This window comes from Anastrepha ludens, chromosome 6, assembly GCF_028408465.1.
Source record: "Anastrepha ludens isolate Willacy chromosome 6, idAnaLude1.1, whole genome shotgun sequence".
NCBI lineage: Eukaryota > Metazoa > Arthropoda > Insecta > Diptera > Tephritidae > Anastrepha > Anastrepha ludens.
The window spans coordinates 125,313,045-125,331,918 of NC_071502.1; the positions used below are offsets into that span (position 1 = coordinate 125,313,045).

The 18,874-nt window shown below is 34.9% G+C and overlaps 4 protein-coding genes across 5 annotated transcripts; 2 read left to right on the plus strand and 2 right to left on the minus strand.

Annotated features, from left to right (window-relative positions):
- Nucleotides 1–2,256: 2,256 nt before the first annotated feature.
- LOC128868817 (retinol dehydrogenase 12-like) lies at nt 2,257–4,671 on the minus strand. The gene is made up of 6 exons (XM_054111348.1): nt 4,400–4,671; nt 4,173–4,338; nt 3,897–3,994; nt 3,674–3,830; nt 3,356–3,615; nt 2,257–3,280 (listed from the first exon to the last, which is right to left on the minus strand). The coding sequence occupies exons 1-6, from the start codon at nt 4,456–4,458 to the stop codon at nt 3,046–3,048; spliced, it is 975 nt and encodes a 324-aa protein (XP_053967323.1). The 5' UTR covers nt 4,459–4,671; the 3' UTR covers nt 2,257–3,045.
- Nucleotides 4,672–5,052: 381 nt separating this feature from the next.
- Nucleotides 5,053–11,078, plus strand: LOC128868816 (sister chromatid cohesion protein PDS5 homolog B-B). 2 transcript variants are annotated; one of them, XM_054111346.1, is made up of 14 exons: nt 5,053–5,245; nt 5,868–6,044; nt 6,101–6,486; nt 6,547–6,754; nt 6,819–6,987; nt 7,078–7,819; nt 7,879–8,142; nt 8,219–8,312; nt 8,365–9,201; nt 9,263–9,399; nt 9,460–9,539; nt 9,596–9,867; nt 9,946–10,296; nt 10,357–11,078. In XM_054111346.1, the coding sequence occupies exons 2-14, from the start codon at nt 5,964–5,966 to the stop codon at nt 10,468–10,470; spliced, it is 3,735 nt and encodes a 1,244-aa protein (XP_053967321.1). In that variant the 5' UTR covers nt 5,053–5,245; nt 5,868–5,963; the 3' UTR covers nt 10,471–11,078. The 2 variants fall into 2 exon arrangements, with proteins under 2 accessions (XP_053967321.1, XP_053967322.1); XM_054111347.1 differs by having other exon boundaries at nt 5,906–6,044.
- Nucleotides 11,079–13,522: 2,444 nt separating this feature from the next.
- Nucleotides 13,523–15,326, minus strand: LOC128865904 (GTP-binding protein 128up). The gene is made up of 6 exons (XM_054106299.1): nt 15,137–15,326; nt 14,916–15,039; nt 14,660–14,835; nt 14,052–14,590; nt 13,866–13,988; nt 13,523–13,804 (listed from the first exon to the last, which is right to left on the minus strand). The coding sequence occupies exons 1-6, from the start codon at nt 15,176–15,178 to the stop codon at nt 13,702–13,704; spliced, it is 1,107 nt and encodes a 368-aa protein (XP_053962274.1). The 5' UTR covers nt 15,179–15,326; the 3' UTR covers nt 13,523–13,701.
- Nucleotides 15,327–16,279: 953 nt separating this feature from the next.
- Nucleotides 16,280–18,790, plus strand: LOC128868279 (exostosin-2). The gene is made up of 3 exons (XM_054110175.1): nt 16,280–17,828; nt 17,888–18,047; nt 18,137–18,790. Exons 1-3 carry the CDS (start codon nt 16,361–16,363, stop codon nt 18,636–18,638), a joined length of 2,130 nt encoding a protein of 709 aa, XP_053966150.1. The 5' UTR covers nt 16,280–16,360; the 3' UTR covers nt 18,639–18,790.
- Nucleotides 18,791–18,874: the final 84 nt, after the last annotated feature.

The following is an 18,874-nucleotide window of genomic DNA, read 5'->3' on the forward strand; positions in this document are numbered from 1 at the left end:
TAACATTTTGGTTATACTGACTTATGTTTGGCTAAATATTTTAGAAGCTGCATTCAATAAGACAAAGGGTCTTTTTTTCGATATTTTCAAAATCGGGGGGCACGATAGGTCACTATATGTGAGGGGAAAAGAACAATGTACATGGCTTGGAAATTAACGTTTTAACCTTTATTTATAGAGTATGAACACTGCACATGTTATAAAAGTTAGGAATTTTTCTTTAATTCATCACGCAAGCACGTAATGTTTCGAACGGAATTTTAAATTGTTTAGAGGCTGATCGAACACTAGCGCGATCTCGGACTGCCGCGACTGCGTTTTTTACGTCCTCTTCACTTCGTTTCGGCGTTTTTCGCACATAATTACGCACCATTTTGCTGCAAAAACAATTAAAATTTATTTTATTCCATTAAAAGTAGTGACTTATAATGCCCCCAGACGGCTGACCTATAGTGCCCCCAAGCACATGTTTTATGTTAGTGTCGATATTTTTCTAAAATACAAAAATATCAAAAAACTGACACATTATTCGTGTTCAGCATTATTTTCTACGTAAAATAAAACTCACCTGAAAAATATTTACATACATTAAATGCACTGCACCGTGGAATAAAAAAAATGCTATGTCGGAGAAAAGCTCACAAAAAACTAAACGACGCCAGAACTAGGATAACTAATCAATGGTGACGGCCGAAATGACAGTCGCGAACGTTGTTCCCCACCACGTATTCAATTCACATAAGACGAGTGATCTCTGCAAAAACGGTGCGACGAAAACCCCACCTACCTATTGTGCCCCCATACCTATCTTACCCCATTCTACTCTAGTATTATTTCTTGTGTATAACTTAAATTTCGTTTGCATTTTATTTGAATAATTTTTTTTGTTGAAATCTTTACTGAAGGTATAAATAAAACGTCTTAGTTATAGTCAAAACTCTGTAGAGAAAAGCTTGTTCAAATACTTAATGCGAGAGTGTATTCGACATTTAAAAAAAAACTGTATTCTCATCTTAATCTAATACAATATTTTAATTTAAATACAATTTTTTAGTTTTTTCGTAATAGATGTACCGTCGTGTATTTCGTTTCCATTCAATTTACTAAACGTTGCTTCCAAAAGCTTAATTTTTCTTAAAAAGATCAGCGCTGTTTTTAACTAATGCCTTTTAACAGGCCTTGGAAGAACATCACTAGAATGTTTAGCTTTTTTCCGATCAGACTCGGTCTCAAAGTGCATTTCAGAAAAATGAAACGTATACAGTAGATTCTGTTTTTATAGTAGATACGTTCCGCAAGAAACAGCGTAAAAAAACAGCATAAAAAAAGCTACTAGTTCTATAGTAAAACTATAGATACATACGTTTCAAAAGTGCTAAGAACCGCATAAATCTGAAATAATGTAATAAAATCGCACAAAAAAAGGGCACTAGACCCATATTATAATTATAGATACGTTCCATAGACCGCATGAATCTGAAATAATTAAATAAAATCGCATAAACAAAATATTGTATTTTTGAAAATTATATCTTTATTTAAGAAACGTCAGAATCGAAAAATAAATTTACGTCAGAAATAGAATCAGACAATACCCACATGTTGCGCATTCGTTTCGGATTTGGCGTAAAATCACTTTCGTCACTTGAGGAAATGTACACGTCTGATCTAGATAGTTATGCAGGCGGTTCCATACTTGTAGGGTTAGCATTTCTGATGTAATCTGTGATGAGTTTTTGCTTAGCTGGTTTAGAATCTTGTTTATATGTACAATTCCCGATAGGTCGACATGCATTTTGTAATTTAAAAAAAAACCGCACTATTTCAAAACCGCATAAAAACAGAACCTACTGTATACTTGTTTCACCAGACTTCAAGAAGTTGCCACTCGACACAATCCATTTTTTTTTCTTTTAACTTCTTTCCTTGGGACGTGGACAAATTGTGTGGCTTCTTCTGTCCCCGTCCTGTGGCTATTGGCATAATATGCCTATTTAAATAGAAATACAGTATTATAATCTTTCCCCATAAATCATAAAAAAAAATTTATTTAGCGTATTAGATGTATTAAGCAATATTGTTGATCAACTAAGAAGACGATTTCTTCTGTGAAAGCTGTTTGAATACAAAACCTTTTCTTATTAAGTCATGAATTTTTCTCAATAGGCAATTTCTAAAATATGTATGAAATTTTAACAAAACAAAACTTACAGAGGCCTAACAATAAATAAAAGATAATGCATTAAAAGAAAAATATAGTATTATGAACCCTTTCGCTACATCTTTTTATTGCGCCATCCAAAAAATCCAAATTTTTGTCTGAGTATTTATTTTAGGACCAATAACAATACGAATAAATTTTTATTTTTATTTTTTTTGTTAAGTGCTTTTTTTAATGTTGCCATATGGCAACAAATGTTTTGTATTGGTTTCAATCGCAAATAAACTTCTTCTGCAATCTAATGCAAGTTAACACCTTACGAGAAATTTGTTGCCATATGGCAACAAGCTTAGTTTTAAAAATTAGCACAGCTTTTAAAGCTGCGAGCGAAAAAATATTTATATGCCAAATGACAGATTGAACATTTTTCTATATACTTTATTCAAAAATTGTTGAAAACATTTGCCCAAAATGCCTCAAAAATCTAAAAATGCAAAATACAAATTTCAGAGTGAAGTGCTATATGCCAAAAGGCTTTCTTTAAAAATATTGTATTACCGATATACCTATAATGGGCGGTTATTATTTATTTTATTTCTGTTTAACCATTAAACTTCAACATATGTAACAAAAAAGTTGATATTTTTTACAAGAGAGTGTTGACGTCCTTTTAAAGTTTACTGTTGCCATATGGCAACAATATCGCGAAAAGGTTAAGAAGATTTGATAGAATATTAAATTTAATTTTTTACTCAATAATATATGCAGTTTGTTCTCCGAATAAAATTATGCAGTTATTTTCGACTAAATCTGCAAAACATGCAGTACATTGCAAGAAATATGGACATATTTATATTTACTGCCATTCTAGATACGAGTATATTTTACTTCAAATCCAATTGCGCTAATCTCAATTTGATAAGGCGATCACTTTCATTCCACAACCACTTAGCCAACTCATCATCGCGAGCAACTGAAGTAGTTTTTTTTGGCTGACAGTCGCTGAAATAAGTCCCGCTAACAAATTCCAAGTCCGGATCCAGAGCAGCATATATGGTAGTTTGAGCGCCGTTCGGCGTTGTTTTGAAAAATGGCCATTTCAAACCATTTGCAATAGAACTGAATTGTAAGAACAGAGAAAGGAGGAAAGGAGGGAACTATTTACGGAAATATCGAAATGCACGCTATACATACCTTAAAATCGGTTTATTAATTATTGAATTGTACCGCATTAATTCTGATTCGACAACACCAGGATGCAATGAATTAACAGTCACTTTAGTGCCTTGTAAACGTTTGGCCAATTCGTGAGCGAACAAAATATTGGCAATTTTACTATGTGAATACACTTTTGAAGGATTGTACGAATGTTCACTGAGGAAATCATTTTTTTTAAATGGGCCCATTGCATGTGCTAAACTTGATAGCACCACTATTCGACTGGGAGCGGATTTCTTAAGAAAAATTTATCACATAAAATCAATACAAATTATTTTCTAAATATGAACGAACCTTTAACAAATCGAGAAGCAAATTAGTTAAATGGAAATGGCCTAAGTGGTTAACACCAATCTGCATTTCGAAACCGTCTTCAGTAACCATGTATGGGCAGGCCATAATTCCAGCGTTGTTGATTAGAATGTCTAGACGCGATTCGAGTTTCTTGAAACTTTAAATACAAATTGTATTTCTAAAATATTTTTGTTTGAATTGTAATAAAATTTGCATTACTCACTTATCAGCGAACTCTTCTATTGATTTAATGGAAGCCAAATCTAGCTTCACGCCATGTATATTTTTATTACATGTGTCTTTAATTAGTTCTTGTCGGGCCTTAAAAACAAGATTACATCAATTAAATCAGTAATTATAAACATATCTATCTGAACGTAGTGGTCAATATGTTGAGAACGAAATAATATATACTATTCATGTACTTAGTTTGTCAGTGTAAGGCACACCAATATTTTCTTAAAATCTGTAAATTCCTTATTTCCTTCTAATTTAATACCTCTTCACATTTTTTCATATCGCGACAGGCCATATAGACAGTGGCTCCACGCTTAGCAAGTTCGCGGACCGTCTCTTTCCCAATGCCAGTGTTTGCTCCTGTGACGATTACCACTTTCCCTAAAGCCGTGGTATTTTTTCGATATTTACCACCCTGCATATAAATCCTATAAAAGGAGATGTCCTGTAATATTACGTAGAATTCAAATAATGTCGGTCTCTACATACCTGAAAAGCCAAAAGGCACCGGCGCCAATTAGCAACCAGGCGTACGGTATTTGCTCCATGATGCACCCCTTATTTGAATACGTATTGAAATTTAAAGATTGATTAGTGATTTCAAGATTCTTCCGCCTTTATTCAACTATAATCTCAACCATGAATAATACTGATATTTTAAAGGTAAAATAATCTATCCCTATCACAAACCAAAATATTTTTGCTAAAATGGTCAAGAGAGAGAAAACTTCACCAGAGTTGCAAGAGCGTACGAAAAATACCACCTACACATATGTATGACGGATAAGATTGCTGCTTTTTTATCGTAAGTGTTACTTCTGGTTAGTTCATGTAAAAGATGAAAGGAGAAATTTATGAGATGTTCTGGAACAAAAAGGAATTTCAACTGATAACCTTAAACAAGATTGGAATGTTTTTTTACAAGTCAGTTAATAGGGTTATACCCGGGCGGAATTCATGTAGCATTTTCAAATATATCAGTCGGCTTTATGATAATTGAAATAATTTTTTAGCTCAGAGTTGTATTTTTCAATTTACAATCAATTATTTTTTTAATAGCGCCACCTACAGGTGAAATAGTCAGTAGTTTTACTAGCGCCATCTGCAACGGAAATTTCGGCAACAGCGACGCCTCAAAAGATGGCGTTCGGTTTTCTCTTCGGCTGAAGAAGAATAAAGCACGGAGAAGAATAGCGTAAAAATATTGTGAGGTATTTGCGCGAAAATCTACAAAATATTAGTGCAGAAATATGCAACTATCGTGAAAAACGACAAATGAAGTGGACATTCGATGTCTCCTATTATAAAGTGAATTGTGTATTAAATTGCAAAGATGTAAGAATATAGAATTTTTTTGGTGTTGTGTACCAGTTTTGGTGACAGCCACAGCGGCAACTAGCGCTGATGTGAAGCACCAAGACGATAAGAATACGCAAAAAAAGAAAAGTGTAGGAATACTTATAAGCATGCCGGTAGCTTATAAATTTGTTTCGTTTTTTGCTTATTGTTGATATAAAAGTATTGAATACAGTTTCGTGATATTTTACGTACGAATTCCAATAAATAAACAAATTAAATGAGACGACAAGTTTACCAAATTTATTTTCATACCTAATTCAGTGATGCCAACCGTTAAATAAAAAAAGAAAGGCAAACAAGGAGAGCAATTTAATGTGATAAAAACTAATTTTTGGAAATATAGCTATACCATTATTAAATTTAACTATATATTTACTCACACAGACATATAACATCGTAAAATAAACGAAATTTTTCAAATGCATTGTCAATTAACTTTGGCAACCCTGTTATCTGCAATAACATATAACATGTTGCTATTAATTTTCTGAATATCACTTTAAATGTGATCCTTATTAAATAAAAGTCTCCGACCTGTACATGTTTACGAAATTGTTTTTAATTACAACGAAACTATTTTTCTGAAATATTCATATAGATATTTTAAATATAATCTGAAATTTAACTAAAACAAAGAATTCAGAAAGGAAGTACAGAAACAAAAGAAATCCGGCATAATTTGATAGCATCAAAGATGACGGAGGTAAAATATCCTTCAGGCTGTCGTCCGCTGACTGAGGATTTAGGGACAGACGAACTCATCCGTAGACTTAAGGTAAGATAATGAATGTATTCGATCGGCACCCTTTGTAACATAATCTTAAATTCCAGACACTAACTCATGCCTTACAAGCGATGGGACAAGATGAAAAACACCTTCATGACTACATACAATTGGCGTTGCTACTAGTAGATGATTACTTTCTACAACACACGTCGCGTGATGTTCAACTTTTAGTTGCATGTTGTATAGCTGATATTTTAAGAGTGTTTGCCCCTGAGGCACCATATAAGGACCAAGACCAAATCAAAACTATATTCATGTTCTTCATTAAGCAACTTCACGGTCTCAAAGATCCAAAAGATGCATCATTTAAAAGATATTTCTATTTGCTGGAAAATTTGGCCTTCGTAAAATCGTTTAACATGTGTTTTGAAATTGAGGATTGTCAGAAAATATTCTGTCAACTTTTTGCAATGATATTTAAAATAATTAAGTATGTATTTATTTGAATGTTTTTAGAAACTTAGATGGTATTAAAAAATTATATTTTCAGCGAGAATCATAGCACCAAAGTGAAAAATTTCATGATTGACATAATGAGTCCCCTCATTACGGAGGCAGACAATGTGACAACACCGTTATTGGATTTAATTTTGATCAACATTGTAGAACCTCAGAAATCTAATAATATTCATGCTCATCAGTTAGCAGAACAATTAGTGCAGAAGACTAGTTACGCCTTGGAACCAATTATAAAAATCGTATGTTTTAAACTGACTCTGGAGTGTACACTAACCAAATATAAATTTCTTTATTTCATTTTAGTTTTTTAACCAAGTGCTTATTATGGGTAAAATTGATAAAAATATTGCGATTACTTCAAAAATTTATGATCTCATTTATGAGCTAAATCAAATTAGTCCGAATCTGATGTGCTCTGTTTTGCCACAACTGGAATGTAAATTAAAATCTACAAATGAAATAGAACGGATGAGTGAGTATTCTTATATTTAAAACCGGAAATATGTTTATGAATCTAGGATTATATTATTTAATAATAACAATTAATTTGTTTCCACCTCAGAGGCTGTATCTTTATTGGCAAGAATGTTTTCCGAAAAGGATTCTCAGCTTTCAAAAAAACACACTGCATTATTGCGTGTGCTCTTGGGTCGCTTTTGCGATATTGCACCTGCGATACGTGTTAAATGTGTACAATCTTCAATGCATTTCTTGCTCAATCATCCACATTTGCGCAAAGATATTATCGAATGTTTACGGGCGCGACAGCACGATTCCGATGAAACGGTACGTTACGAAGTTGTGATGGCTATTGTTGCGACAGCGAAGCGAGAATTCAATATCGTATGCGAATCTCAAGATTTATTGCACATTGTTCGTGAACGTACGCTAGACAAGAAATTTAAAATTCGTAAAGAAGCTATGAACGGACTAGCATTTATCTATAAAGGAGTTAAATGTGAGCCTAATGATCTTTCCTCTGAAATAAAGGAATCTGTAGGTTGGATTAAAAATAAAATTTTACATGGCTATTATATGCCTGGGATTGAGGATCGCCTACTTGTTGAACGCTTACTTATCACCTGCCTAGTGCCGTACAAACTGCCGCCCGAGGAAAGAATGAAAAAGTTGTATCATCTGCTTGGTACACTCGATGATAATGCCATGAAAGCATTTATGGAAATACAAAAAAATCAAATGAAAACACGAAAAACTGTTAGCGATTGGGTAAAAATGCATCACACCAAAGACCTTACACAAAAAATGCAAAACCAACTTAACGTTAAACAGGCCATAATTTGCAAGTAAGATGATGATTATTTTTTCTAATATTACAGCTTAAAAATATTACTTTGTAATTTAGATTACTGCCGGACCCTCTTAAAGCCAGTGAATTTATAGCGAAATTTAGTGTCAACATGCGCAAAGATACAACATTATTGCGTTACATGGAGATCATATTAAAGCGTGATGTGTCTTGTAAAGAGTGTGCAGATACCATGTCCTTGCTTCTGAAGAAACTCGGAAATCCAATGACGGCAAATATTTATTATAATACCGTTAAAATGCTTATAGAACGAATTGCATCAGTTATGGTGGATAAAGAGTCCATCGGAATTTTGATAAGGTATGTAGTGAATGAAGGATTCGGAAAAAGTATGAATTTCTTGAATAAAAAAAATTTGTTTACGCAATTTTCGCAGCCTTATTGACCAATGTATGCAACGCGGCAAAATTGTGGAGGAAGTGGGTATACCAAGTGACGAAGCCGGAGAACTTGGTCTTAAATTTCTATGTGTAAGTTCATTATATCAATTATATGATCTTTTAAAATTTTTTTTTTTTTCAGATGCTTTCGTATATATTTTCCGCTCATTTTTTCACCGATGAAACCTTACAACACATGATCGCCTTATTGAGTCACGAAGAGGATTACGCTGCACCACTTATTTTAAAGGCACTCGCCCATCTAGGAAGATACCATCCTCTCTGCGACACAAATCCAGCTCTTTTGGAAGCACTTGCTTCAATTTGTAAAGATTTTGCGCTAACCGGGACTATAAAACAAGCCAAACACGCAGTTCGTTGCATATTTGTCAATGTACAAACTCAAACGGCAGGTGGCGCTGGCGCCGAAGCTATTAGTCCTCCACCAAAAACGCCTATCATTCATCCAATTTTTAATGAAATCATAGAAACATTACGCGTCACGCTCTCCCCACAAGATCCGTATCAACATACGAAAATTTGTACGTTAGGTCACATTGCGTATCATATGCCCCAAGCCTTCCTCACGCCTGTGAAAAATATGATAGCGCGACGCGTTGTCAAAGAATTACTGATCCAAGGCGTTTCCGAAACACGTGATTGCATTCTACCGGATGGTGACTGGTGTGACAAAAACAGACTGCCTGCGGACACACTTTGCAAGCTTGATGCACTTAAGACAATGGCGCGCTGGCTAATAGGCCTGCGTTCAGATGAACATGCCGCACAGAAAACGTTTCGTATGTTAGTCGCGTTTATAAATCAGCGAGGTGATTTATTAGAGCAGAATCGTTTATGTCCGGCAGAAAAGTCGTGGCTACGGCTCAGTGCTGCTTGTGCCATGCTAAAGATTTGCGAACAAAAAGGTGTTGGAGATCAATACAACGCTGAGCAGTATTTCAATTTATCGCAAGTTATGGTAAGGATTTTACATATAAATATTAATTTACAAATACATACAATGTATAATTTTATGACAGTGTGATCCTGTGCCTGAGGTACGCGACATGTTCGCACGAAAGCTACATAAAGGTTTGGGCAAAGGATTACCGAACAAATGCTTACCATTGGATTTTATGGGATACTACGCATTAGTTGGTCATGAAACTGATAAAAGGTATGCATTTATTTTGTTACAATCGTTTAGAATTATAATTGATTTTATATTAATTTTTAGACTTATTGAGGTCATTCGCAACTACGTAGAAGTCGATGTTAATAAAAGACGTGATTATCTCAAAACTATAGCGACAATGTGTACGTAGAAAAGTTTTTTGTCTTAAATAATTTCATTATAATTTTTTTTTTTATAGCGTCAGAGGGCAAAAACGATACACAAACCGCATACATTTTGCCTGACTTCATGTTAGCTTTCGCGATACCCCTCCTTGCACATGACCCAAAGTTCACCAACTACGAAGATCGCAACCAGCTGAAACAAGTTGAAAAATGTTTGCGTTTTATTCTTGAACCGCTAATGGCGAGACGAGAAGCTTTTTCCTACAGCTTCTACACAAATCTTATACAGATGATGAAAGACCACCAGGATACCACACCGAATGCAGAAGATAATTCATATAACTTCGTAAGTCATGTTTATAAGTTACAGCAAAGAATTATTTTTGATATAAACGCAACTTAAAATCTATGTAAACTGTTTTAGAAAATATGGGCGGCATGTGATCTAGCTTTGTACATAATCAACTCTAAAATCGGTGATGGCAGCACCTCTTCAAATTCATTTTCTGTACAAATTCAATTACCAGAGATGTATTATAAGCCTTTAGATAAACCCGGTAACAATACAAAGGTTTACATACCTCTGGATATGTACACGTTAGCATCAAGTCCAATATCCGCAGCGTCAAAGTTAACTACGTCGACAAATGTCTCAACGGTAGTTAAAAAGTTAGCTACTTCAGCAGCTAGTAGCACGAATATAACAATGCGCCTCGGCGAAAAACGGCCTGCTGATAATCTAGCGAGTAATGAAAACTCCCCGACTAATGCCCAGGTGAGCATGATACTCGAATTTTACAAACCATTTAAAAAAACTTTCATATTTTCATGATAGGATAACACTGTTACTTACGAGGAGAGTAAGGTTGAATCGAATGCAAGTAGTATAGTTGAGCCGGCAGCTAAACGAACACGCGGTCCATTGCGTGCTGGAAAAACAGTTTCATAAAATCAAAGCAATGGCGTGGTTAAATAAACCGAACGTCCGCAAATGCATCCCTCCTAAACCGGCACAGCGCCTTGGAGCACTCATACGTACTATGCAGGGAACCGTAACAACACATACACATACATAGCCGTTGCATTTAGTGACGGAGATCTGTACATTTTTTAAATCAGAAAGCCAACCTATTAATTCTTTACCAGTAGGTGAATTTTTACTTTTCAACTTCAAGCACCCTTTTGGTGCTTGCGTGTGTGGGGAAGCACAAACACAAACGATGAAAGCAAATGTTTGTGTATATATTGGTTTTATTATGACTGGGGGTCCTGACCGATCTTATGATGTTGATTGCTGTTTAGCCAAGTTTCGTTTGATATTCCCAGATTTACTGTTATGCCTCATTATAAATTACAATTACACAAAGAACACGTACTAAGAAAAATATTTGTTTGATTTATATAAAATAATCTAAAACAAAGGAACATAAAACTACTTTAGATAGCATTTAAGTATTTATGTATATCATATTATATGCCTCTACAAAATCATATATAAATATGCATGCAAACTTACGAAATGAGAAACTGGATTGAATATAAAATATTTAAAAATAATTTTGAATTTTTTATTCTCAAACGCTAAACTTTGGGATGAAATTAAAGAATCGATTTATGTATTTTTTGGCATCCTCCTTCCTCTCACTTCAAATTTTTCACTGCCTAAAATCAATATAAATTTCTGTCGCTAAATCCTGGATTCTTAATATTCAGTTTCGCTAAAATTTTTAATACGAATTTTATTTATTCTGAAATCAATAAACAATTTTTATTATTGTTGTAACAGTTTACTAAACCCTGCCAGTGCAGTTTAGTTACCGATCGTCCTCGTCTACCACATCTAACTTTAGACCCAGGAAACGTGCTGTTTCGACGGGTTGGGGCCAGAGGGATAGGGGTGTTAAGTAAGTAGGTTTGCTTACTGCCGGTTGCCACAAAAATTTTTGTTAAATTACAATGCAGTTTAATTGAGCAGAAAAGTATAGGTTAGATACGGTGAAATCAAGTTCAATAGAATCCGAGGTATTATTGAGTTCATGACGAGAACGAGCAGTTGGGGGAATTGTGGACGTGGCTTGATCTTAATTTAATCAAAAGGAAAAGATATTTATTACGTGAAACCCTAGTAGGGATGGAAAACTTAATCCTTTCTTGAAGAGACAAGCAGCCAACTTCACCCTTAATAATATTAAATAAAAATTACAGTTTAAGATTAATTACAAGTAAGCGGGATTCATTTGACGGGACAGGACAGGATCATAGAAATTCAGGGGAGGGAGAGCATACTTACGAAAACCATGACATATTCTAATGTAAATCGAACAAAAGCCGTAAAAAGCTCATCAAAAACCTACATTTTTAATTTCTACAACTAATTATAGTAGAACATATAGGAACAACGTTAGTTATTATTGAATACACAAGTTTAAAACATTTTTTAATATTTAATCAGCTTTTTCTCGAAAAAGTCAATACCCATAAAAATAACGGCTGGTCAATAGTCTTTACTGACGGATCTAGAACGGAAGACAATGTTGCATTCAGCGTAACATCCGAAGATGGCATATTTTTAAGTTTAAAAACCATGCTCCCTTACTCTTCTATATTCTCGGCAGAAGCAGCGGCAAAACACGAAGCTATGGTGTTATCTATCCAGAAAAAGACGAAAACCATAATATGCTCCGACAGTTTGTCAGTCATTCAAGCGGCTAGTAATCCCACTTGCAACAAATGGGAAACTGTTAATCAAATAAGGGATTTGCTAATAAAAAACAGTAAATTACTAAAACTACTGTGGGTCCCAGGACACACAGGTATCGAGGGAAACACATATGCCGATAATGCAGCGAAATTCGCTTGCAATGCCCCAATTATAACCAGCCCAAAAACAGAAAGACTCGATATAAAACGACATATAAATACATGCATAATACACAAACAGCGGCAATCATTAAAAAACTACAAGCACGAACACTATTGAAATATTAATAAGAATGGAACCCCTCCACTCTACCCAACAAATATACACGGATTTAAATCCCGAATTTTCTGCCGCCTTCGCCTAGGCCACAGAACACAGACCCATGAACATATCTTAAAAAAAGAAAATCACCCTATCTGTACAACCTGCAACACAAACCAAACATTGGACCACATCCTCAACAAATGTCCAAATCACGCCAACGCAAGAAAAGAAATACTAAACTCAGAACAAATAAGCGACATCCTCGCCATTCCCAGTCATTCAAACATCGAAAAAATAAGCAAATTCATTAAAACTATCGAAATGACAATATAATAAATAATCCAGACACCCACAGACGACACAGAGCTGATGGCCTCTGCAGCCAATGCTCAAACATAATTTTAGTACTGGTATTCATACCAGTCACTAAATAATAATAATACAATAATATTAGGCGATAGTCGAGAGATGCTACACCAAATAACTAACTATTAACATCGGCTTTAAGAGTATATACATAAATATTTGTAAATAGTATATAAATATCTTATTTTCAAATCATCCGCATCCAGAAGGAAAAAAAGCTACAGGTAACGTTGATAAATAAAACAAAACGTAAGGACCCGAAATACTTCCCTGAGGTACACCAGAGGATGAAGAGAAGATGCAGCAAAAAGAATTATTAAGAAACATCGCGCTCAAACTATAAGCAAAATAAAGGCCCAAATAAAGAATTTCAACTAATAAAATTTAGTAGACATGTTGTCATGCTGAGAACGCTGCAATACAGTATTCAGTGAAAACGGCTTGACTGGAAACTGTGAACCTACCTGTAACAAAATAATACTGGTATGGTTGTACAATACTTTTATTTGCAAAATAAATAATATATTTTATTGTTTGACAATATTTTCAAACAGTTTAGATATCGACGAGAACTTCGAAATCGGTCTGTAATCATAGACGTCCTAATACTTGATAATACTTTTTAATTATTCTCTCTCTTCTTTTGGTCACGTAAAATATAAAAAATATCTTTTAATCTTTTCCTCAAGTGTATTTAAATTTGGGCATATATATTTTCATTCAAACAAATTACATTCCATACAATCATAATAGGTAACCTGTATTTTTAATCCAAAAATGTCAACTTTATTTAAGTTTAAAAATTATAATAGCTTTAAAGTGTTCATGCAAATAATACACTGCCTACGTTTATACTTTCTTTACAATTTGGACAACGTCTTCATCGTTTAGGATATGATCAATGCCCACCTTTTGGGGCTGATGCTTTACCGAAGAGCCCCACACCAAAGCGCTAAAGCAGGTGAAAAATTGTTGGGTCAAACAATTTGTTGAAGATAGTAGAGGGTACTTACTATTTGAATTCTTTAGCAATTGAGCGATGTAATTTATTGCAAAAATCTTGGATGCTTGTACGTTCATTGTGCAATACAATAGGTGAGTTGTAATCCGGTAGTTGACCCTTAGGTTTAGTATAACTGTTGAAAACAACGATATTAAATATTTGTAATAGTTTAACTTTTATATAATACGGCATTTACATTCGAACCAGCTTCAAATACTCCCACATCATTTCTAGCAAATCGTCAAAATTCCAACGATGATGCGCAGAAATGGGAACACAATGCGGAATCTTATAAATTACATCCAGTTCCTCAATGGAGATCTGGTCAATTTTATTCAGCAAATAAATGCAGGGTATGTAGATACGGTTACCTTCTATAACATCAATTAAATCGTCACTGGTCGCATCGTATCGTAAGGTAATATCAGCATTATGTATCTTATATTCGGACAGGATTGTCTTGACTAGATCAGGATCTAATTCTGACTGCGGTACCATACTATTGAGATTGACACCTCCCTTATCTTTGCGTTTGAAGTAAATATTTGGAGGCTTTTTGTTTAAGCGAATGCCGAAGCCTTCCAATTCGTGCTCAAGTAGTTTTTTATGCCCCAAGGGCTTAAGGCAATCCAGCACCATAAAAATTAAGTTACATGTTCGTGCAACAGCAATCACTTGACGACCACGGCCTTTACCATCTTTAGCACCCTCAATGATACCAGGTAAATCCAGAAGCTGTTGGCGTAAAATTATGCACATATTTTAGAAAACAAATATATAATATATTGATTTTGAGTTCTTTGCCTGAATTTTTGCGCCCTTATATTTTATACAACCAGGAACCGTGGTTAATGTTGTGAATTCGTACGCTGCAACCTCACTGTAAACACCTGCCAAGTTAGAGAGCAGCGTTGATTTACCAACTGATGGGAATCCCACGAAGCCAACTCGAGCATCACCAGTTTTAGCAACTTCAAAGCCTGTGCGAATAAGAAATTTTTAAGAATTTATGATTCGTAGATCTTTAAACATATATTAATATATCTATAAGTCTTGTTACCATCACCACCGGCACCACCACCACCACCTTTTGGTGATATCAGCTCTCGACGCAACTTTGCCAATTTAGCTTTCAAAAGACCCAGATGAGCTGATGTGGCTTTATTCTTTTGCGTTCGTGCCATCTATATTTATCCAAATTTCCATAGTAGCAACGGTTGCAGCAGATGATAAGGTTAGTTTTTATTTTGAGTGCTATATCAATTGCATTTTCAATTTTACCTCAGACTCGATGGCCGCAATTTTTTCAAGTATTGTACTCATATCGCCGATACCTTTTCACACCGGTTTCCCTAAAATATAGTTGACTTAGATTTTCACGAAAAAAAACCTTTTTTATTGACAAAAAACCCCGAAGTAACGCGTGGATAACCAACTAAAATTCCATCAAAAAGAAATAAGAAATACTCCAACAAACACTATAAACGTCAAATGTCAAAAAATAACCAAGGCTTGAAAGCAAGGCGAATTGAGCACTGATTACTATCACGGCGAATTGAGTACTCAAGGTGGCGCCATTAAACAACAGTTACTTTACTCTGACGACAGCTCCCTTCGCAATACAAAACAAACAAAAATAGGAGAAATTGCATGTTTGTGAAAATTCAGTGCATGGCTTGGTAATATTGTGATTTGTAATATTAAAACTAAAACTAGACTAATGCGAGTGAAGCTCCGCGTGTTAAATTGTTAAAGCACAAATTAATATAAATTTCTTGTGTTTGGTTGTTTCCATTGCTTTCGGCTACTCTTCTTCTTCACAAACAATTCATTCCCCTTCCTTTTGTTTGTTTATTAATGAACTCTTACTACACGGCGAATTCGGTAGTCGCAAACTTCTCTATCATTCTTGGGTATTAGTGTTTAGCTTAATTTGACCCCTTTCGTTCAGGTGGAAAAAAGAATCGCCATGGATTTAGTGGGTAAAACTTTAAGATTCCTCGCAGTGAAAAGCAAGAAAGGGTGTGCACACTAGCTACCGATGTCATTGCCGGTTGTCATTATCGAGCTATCGTCAGAATATGAGATCACTGAAACTCCCTCTAGTGGTTGAGAAAACTTCGAGATAGTGAGTGAAGGACACCACCCTGCAGAACTCCTTACTTTATCCTCTCTGTTTTGTGTTTTAATCTCGAAATTTTACTGTTTCCACATCGAGCTTATACCATGGCGAATTATGACATGTATATGCTTTTTGCAATTTGGTGAATTTAATGCCAACATTTCAGCCAGAATCGAAGCAACAATGGTATTAACAAATTACTTAAACATTCAAACTGTCATAAAGAAATAACTCAATCTGTTATGAATTCGCCTTGAAGGTAAAGAATTGTATGACTTTTAAGAGTGGACAGGTTAGGTGGCATCACTGATCGTTGATGTTGCTGGAATTCCTATGTGTAGGGGACGTTAGCATCCTTGTAACATCCAATTAAATATTTAGGAATGAAGAAGTTGGTTGCTTCAATCAATCATCGTAGTGAACGTTTTCAAACTTCAATTTCGTATATAATAATATTGGTTTTAGCTATCAGTAGTGTTTGCATCGTGTGCGATCTTTTCAACTTGCGGGATGAAGTTGGCCGACACAACAACAAAGTTCCACTGGACCTTGATCATGTCCACGAGATCTTGTTATCAAGTGGCAGTGAGGAGACACGAGAAAGGCAAGATAATTGTAGATTATGGGATTGCGTGAATTTGTATCGATGCGGGCAAATGGGACATGACCGACTCACCGTATATGTATATCCTCTTCAGGAATATATCGATGAGACAAGCCGGAAGACAATTTCAATTCTTACACGCGAATATTACCAAATTCTTGAGGCGGTTGTAAGCAGCCGATACTATACACCCAATCCAAATGAGGCGTGTTTGTTCCTTCCAAGCATTGATACCTTGAATGGGAACTTGGTTGAACCGAGTGCAGTTGAACGAGCATTAGCGATGCAAAATCATTGGGATAATGGAGAGAATCACATTATATTCAATATGATACCACGAGTTGACTTAAGTGTTCTGAAAACCGATCGTGCCATAGTTCTTGGAGGTGGATTTGATTCATGGTCTTATAGAACAGGATTTGATTTAGCAATACCAATTTTTAGTCCATCACAACAAAAAGTAGCTGATTTGTCAGCTAAATCGACACATTTGCCTCGAAAAAACATACTGGTAATAGTTTTGCCAAACGTGTATCAAAAGTACCACAGAAATTTACAGATTTTAGTTGACGATAACCCGAACGATGTTCTAATCGTTGACAAATGTATTGCACAAGAAACAGAATTCTCTAAAGATACAATACGATGTAATAACAGTCGTGGTAAATCTTTCGAATATCCACGGGTTTACGAAAAAGGAACTTTCTGTTTATATTCGCATAGTGGAAACGTAGAAAAATCGGATTTAATAGAAATACTAGCCTATAATTGCATTCCATTAATTGGTGTAGATAATTTTGTGCTGCCTTTTGAGGATGTACTTGATTGGTCGTTATTTTCAATAAGAATCCGTGAGGCGGAAATACATTCCATAGTAAAAAAGTTGCGTAAAGTATCGCACACCAAAATTTTCGAATTACAACGGCAAGGGCGCTGGGTATATAATCGATATTTTAAAAATTTGAATGCTATAACGCTTACTGCATTGGAGATTTTGGAAAACCGAATATTTCCACATCGTGCTCGGAGCATAATGGACTGGAATAAACCGGATGATAATTATCGTAGCACTTTCAATCCCCTCTTTTTACCAGTAATTTCGCCCAAGGCGCAAGGATTTACTGCTGTGATACTTACCTATGACCGGGTTGAAAGTCTGTTCACATTGATACAAAAGTTAGCGATGGTGCCATCACTTCAAAGCATTCTAGTTATTTGGAATAATCAAAATAAGATGCCCCCACATTGTAAGATATTAAACTACCTTCAGGTTATTAGTTTTTAATGATTTTCTTTTTCGTTTCAGTGTCTGCATTTCCAACAATTTCGAAACCACTAAAAGTCATTCAAACGCGAGCAAACAAGCTTTCAAATCGTTTCTATCCATATAATGAAATTGAAACAGAAGCTATTCTCACAATTGATGACGATATTAACATGCTAACTACAGATGAATTGGATTTTGGGTAATCAATACAACATACTTTTGCAATGTACTTTTACTTGCATTCATCATGCGCGCAGTAAATAATATATATGTATTTATTTATTTTAGGTACGAAGTTTGGCGAGAGTTTCCAGACCGAATAGTAGGATTTCCCAGTCGCATTCATGTATGGGATAATGTATCTATGCATTGGCGTTATGAGTCCGAGTGGACTAACCAGATATCAATGGTCCTTACTGGAGCCGCTTTTCATCATAAATTTTGGAGCCATATGTACACCTATGCAATGCCTGGAGATATCAAAGACTGGGTGGATCAACATATGAATTGTGAGGATATCGCTATGAATTTTCTTGTTGCCAACATTACAAATAAGCCACCTATAAAAGTAACGCCTCGTAAGAAATTCAAATGTCCTGAATGTACAAATACAGAAATGCTTTCGGCCGATTTGAATCATATGCGCGAAAGATCGGCTTGCATTGACAGGTTTGCTAGTATTTATGGACGCGTGCCCCTGCGTAGCGTAGAATTTCGAGCAGATCCTGTACTCTTCAGAGATAATTTCCCCGAAAAATTGAAACGTTTCAATGATGTTGGAAATTTGTAATCCATACTCGTTTATGACAACAAAAAGAATGTTTTGTGCATCGATTAATATAATTTTTACTAATATTTTATAAACCAATTCTGATTGCCATATAATTATGTAATACTAATATGAATCCCTAAAAGTTTATTTTTACTGTACATTTTTAATATTTTTATATTATAGAATATTTAAAGATACAGAGTAAGAGCGATGCTGAAATGTTATATATTTTTTATTGTTTGCGTGCTTTACGC